This window comes from Mucor mucedo (genome assembly GCF_025094135.1).
Source record: "Mucor mucedo strain NRRL 3635 chromosome Unknown EV154scaffold_366, whole genome shotgun sequence".
Lineage (NCBI taxonomy): Eukaryota > Fungi > Mucoromycota > Mucoromycetes > Mucorales > Mucoraceae > Mucor > Mucor mucedo.
Genome location: NW_026252650.1, coordinates 2,694 through 8,164, shown reverse-complemented (window position 1 = coordinate 8,164; position 5,471 = coordinate 2,694). Strand labels below are relative to the sequence as shown.

General features: G+C 39.8%; 1 protein-coding gene across 1 annotated transcript; it reads right to left on the bottom strand.

The window, feature by feature from the left end:
* Positions 1-2,102: 2,102 nt before the first annotated feature.
* Positions 2,103-3,356, bottom strand: EV154DRAFT_572765 (uncharacterized protein; the record flags this gene model as incomplete). The annotated part of the gene is made up of 2 exons (XM_051606357.1): positions 2,103-2,801; positions 2,877-3,356. 2 exons carry the CDS (start codon positions 3,354-3,356, stop codon positions 2,103-2,105), a joined length of 1,179 nt encoding a protein of 392 aa, XP_051449879.1.
* Positions 3,357-5,471: the final 2,115 nt, after the last annotated feature.

Genomic DNA, 5,471 nt, shown 5'->3' with positions numbered 1-5,471 from the left:
TTTTACACAATATGTGTATCGACCTTGGTGATACCGGGTTTACCGACACTGTTCACCTTCAAGATCATAGTGCAGCTGTTCCTGAAGATGAAGACGCACCTGATGTAGGCGGTAGTAGCAGAAGGATTACCATTTTTGAGGAATTGATGAGACGTAGAAGTAGACGTGGGGCGGCTAGAGGGGGTAGAAGAGCAACTAGAAGTAGAAGTAGAAGAAGAACTAGACTTAGAAATAGAAATAGATAAGTATAGAAAACTTTTTGTTTTATTCAATTTTATTTAAATGATATTATCTGTAGAAGGATTGGGAGAAGGGGGATTGTTGTTGCTGGTGGTAGTGGTAGGGGTGGGAGCACGAGTGGCATTGTTGCTTTGAGCAATTGAAGCAGCAAACAAATCTACCATTCGGGACATGGAAAAAGTAGCCTCTCTTAACAACTCAGTATTTTGTCGTCTGTAATCGTTGTTATGATCCAGTTGATTTCGTCGGTATGTATCTTCTTCAGCCATACGAACAATATCTGCCTCTCGTTCAGCAGCCATACGTGCACGATCGGTATTCCTTTCTTCGATCATACGAGCACGATCAGCTGCTCTCTCAGCCCGGCTTTGAGCTTCCATTTGCTCCATATGGTTTGCCATAAACCACATTGACACACTTACATTACGTGGACGTCTTGCATTTACCTGAGGAACGACATCCTCATCCTCATCCTCATCCTCTTCATTATCATTATCGACTTCTGAATGACCACGTCTTCTGGTGGCATAATCACCACGGTTGTCCACAGTTTCTCTGGAATGGGAGCTGTATGTAACAGGCGGGTTTGTAGTTGGCATTTGTATTGTTGCCTGCTCCATCAAATCATGAAACTCCCAGTGTTGAAGAGGTGCACTACCAGTAGAATTAGCATCGTCTCGTCTGCTTCGATACTTAGCATGAAGAGCATGCCATTTAGTGGTCATGGCACAGATGTCTCTTCGGCCATTGACGGCTGCGTTGTCATTGAAGGCTTTTTCTGTCTTTTGGATTAAAGCTGCCTTTGCCTCATTTGAGCTAGTCACACCCGCTTCAACAAGATACGCAGGAAAAATTTCAATCAATACATGTGTGCTTGGTGAATCCCAGTTAAGGTTGGTGTTAGGCTCTGGTACGGAATCGGCAGCAGAAACTGGCTCAGCAGCAGGAGGAGGAGCTTGCTCGGTAGCAGGAACAGGACCAGCAGAAGGAACAGGACCAGCAGAAGGAACAGGACCAGCAGAAGGAACAGGACCAGCAGAAGGAACATGTTCGGAAGATGGTGCAGGTACAGAAGAAGGGGTAGGTACAGGTTGAGAGGATGGAACAGGTACGTCAGTGGGAATCTGTGCAGCAGACGGAGGGTTTACTCTGGGTCGGCCTCTTACCACAGGAGGGTTTGGGCGTTGGCCATTGATGAAGTCAGCACTTGAATAATTTTGGAAACTCATATCTGCAAAATAAAATGGAGATGGTAAAAAAAAAAGTAAATCGATAAAAATAAAAGGCTCTTATTGAAAAATAAAACAACATTCGTGATTTCAGTAATCGGATTTGGACATTAAATAATCTGATAGAAGGTTTTTGGGGCCTGCAGATTTTAATTCTTCGTTTGGACAATTCGGATTTTTTAGCACTGAAAATATTCAATGTTGTTATTAATCGTCCATATATATTATTAAAATTTTAAAAGATTCTATTTGGAAAAACTGTAACCTTTCACAAAAAAAAAAAAAAAAAAAAAAAAAAATTAATGTCCTTAATCGGGATCTTTAAAAAATAGTTTGATGTGCTTGCGAGGGCCCTTAATTAATTATTATTGTCAGTAGAAGATGAACCATTAAGATTGGTATCACTATCACCTCTTAGAATGGCTGCGAATCTATTCAGAATAGTCTCCATATCAGACATACGTCTACGCCAAGCTCTTCCATGTCAGCCTCTCGTCTACTTCTTACTTCTTCGAACATACGGTATCTCTCTCTGGTATCTTGTCGCTGTCTTGCTTGCATATCTTCCAATGCAATTTGTCGAGTACGACTGATACGTTGCAGCATGTTATCAACATCGAGAAGTCTTTGTTCTCAATCTTCCCTTTGCGATGCTGCCATGCCATCCATCATCTCTACACCAAGTTGGCGGGCACATGCCATATGCACGTCTAACAACTGACGAGCAGCTTCAATAGGATCAGGAGTTGATGAAGACTGCTCACCAGAAGTTCGACTATTTCTCGATGTACGGGCAGATCTTGGTGGAGGTGGTGCAGATGAAGGTGGAGGTGGAGGTGGTGCGGATGTATATGGAAGTGGAGGTGGTGCGGATGTATATGGAGGTGGAGGTGGTGCGAATGTATATGGAGGTAGAGGTGGTGCGGATGTATATGGAGGTGGAGGTGCGAATGAAGGTGGTGGAGGAGGTGTTGTGCTTGTCGATGTTGGTGGTGCTGCGGATACTGATGTGGTTCTGGGTGCTGGTGTTGGTGTTGGTGGAGGTGCTGTTGTTGGTGGTGGAGGTGCGGATGCTGATTCATTAAATGATGGCACTGCAGGTCCTTCATTGTTGGTAGAATATCTGACAGGATATCGATCAGCAAATGCTTTTTGAATTACAAGTTGATCAACGTCTGTAGGTCCCAAGTAAGTTGTTTCGGGGCCTTCGGATCGAATAGCATTCATCAAATTGTCGTCGTTAAATTGTCTGTAAGACCGAATACGACTCTCTTCCATGTTAATGCTTTCGTAGATCACTTCAGGCTGGATGCTTAGATCATCCTGAATAATCTTAGCAATTTCTTCGTAATAAGGCATGTTTGGAACACTTCCACCAACTCAGGTTTCTCTTGCTTCATTTCTTACTCTGATAAAACGCTGCTTCATATCTGCCCACTTTCTTTGCATACTTGTTTCGCTGATGTTTGCCAAAAAAGCCCTGAGTATATCGGTGCTAGCATTCTCAGCTAACTTTTCCTTCATCAAAGCAGCCGAATATACCCAGATAAGCTGCTTTAATGCAGTATCGCTTCTTCTCAGCAGGTAGCTGTAGGTACCAGCCATAATTTCAAGGAGGATACAAATAGCAACATCAGGCCATACATTGTAGGACCGTGAAGTTGGTTTTTCAGGCTCATCGTCATCATCAACATTGGCGTTACTGTCAGCTTCGGTGTTACCGTTGTTAACAGGAGTGGTGTTTTGCTGAACGGTAGGATCCACAACGAACACAAAGGTGCCAGCGCGTCTGCCACGTCCACGTCTGCCTCCGCGTCCATTTTCACGACCGCGTCCAGGACCACGTACGTGGTTGGGGGCGTTGTTATTAGCTTCGGTATTGTTCATAGTAAGGTAAGTGATAAAATGTATTTGACAAATTAAAAGAAAAGAAAAATAAAAATAAAAAACCACTGGATTTAAAGACGTTTGTTATTTTATCATTTCCTTTTCTAGTAAACAGTTTTGAAAACAAGATCACTTTGATCATGTTTTTATTTGATTCCTTATATATATATGTATTATTTTGCCCAAATTTAGCTTTACATTTCAAACACTTTTTTCACTACTTTTGTATAAAAAATGGGCTTTTTATTTTCGGTTTCCGATCCTGAGAGCACCTTCTATCCCTTTTATCATCCCATTTAAAAAAAATAAGTTTCCAAAATTACACCAGCGAGAACTTTGACAACGGTTTTAACGGCAACACCCAAAGGGGTCGACCCAGAGCCAACAGAACAGCACCTACCAGACCTGATGTACCTGTTATATCAAATGCTGCCCCGATACCTACTACAACCCCTGCTACCCCTACCACTGGTACCCCTATCACGGCTCCTACAGCTACCACAGGTCCTATTACCCATACTGCCTCTACTGCTTCCATTGCTCCTGTTGTGTTTTAAGGTAAGGTTAAATTATAAAAAGACTATAGAAGTAGTTTGAGACTGTTTATAAGATTGTCCTTTATTAATAAATGAAATATACGAGTATTTATATAAAAGACTGTCTGCTGTGTTCATATCTCTAGTGCTATCTTGAAGTTATCATTGATTAACCAAAAATGTATATGATTATTACATAGTCACTAATTTAGTCTTGTTCTAATAAATGTTAAGTCTTCTTAACTCTCTTTGCTTTAAACTAATTTTAAGTATTTCTCAGACGTACTAAATTAGACTTGTGATGTAATATCCTTATAGTTCTTACTATGACATTTATTGTTAAGCTTATATCACAAATGGTATCAGCATGGATAAACCTTTGTTAGCTCTAATATGGCTATAGCCTTGCTAGGTCACCACATTATCCCCACCCAGGTATTAACTAATACCGTTCAAGTACTTTTTTTTTTTTTTTTTTTTTTTTATTTGACATCAGCTTGGTCTTTGTTTACTTAAACAAATAGATACTACTTATCTCCTTAGAAATACTAATCTTTGATTCATGAATACTACTTATTCAGAATCAATATTTCTTCTTATTTTGACTAACTGATCTTGTCGTTCTTTTTCTCTTTGTACCTGAACTTGGTTGGTTCGCAACATTTATATCCTTCAATAATCTTTTATTGGCCTTATTAATTTCTTTGATGCTTTCTGGTACTTCACCAATTCTTTGCCAGTATTCTTTGATAAACTTTGGATCTGTAAAGTTTTCTTCTGGTTCCCAAGAATCATAAGATTCATCAAAGTCAAACCATTTGCATCTATACAAATACTTGTTATTGTCATCTTTCTTATGACCAATGATTGCTTCAACTTCAAGAAACTCATCTTGATGCTCTGAGATCTTATCAGAAACTTTCTTTAGTAAGGAAGGAGGATAATTTCTAGGTTCTAAGAAGCCTTTTTCATTCTTAAGAACATACGTATTAGCAGCAGTTTTTCTAACAACAGTATAAAATCCCTTGTACTTTGGATCTAATTTATTCTGTTTCTCTGTAATCAAAATCATCACTGTCGATCCAGGCTTCAGATCTAGCATTTTGTGACTTGTATCAAACTTTTGCTTTTGCTTTTCAGTGACTTGTTTTACGTTATCATACACTGCAGGGTAGACTATCTCAGTCATTCTTTTTATCTTTTCCTGTAACTCTTTACGTGTATTTTCAGCTGTTTCATAATCCTTCTCTTGACTAAAGTCAACAAAATCATTTGGATTCCTACCAAACATTAACGAAAATGGAGTACTCTTAGTTCTAGCGTTATACTTGCTATTCAAAAACAATTGAGCAGAAGGCACCTTTAAATCCCAGTCAGCAACGTTACCAACTATTTGCTTCTTAATGGTGTTTACTGCAGACTGTACAGCTCTTTCACTTGCACCATTAGCTCTAGGGTGATACTGAGAAATTAACGCGTGTTCAAAACCAACGTTCTCTTTTATGCACTTCATTAGAGAGTTCACGAACTCACGACCTCCATCACTTTGCAACTTACGCATTGGACCCCATGTACCAAT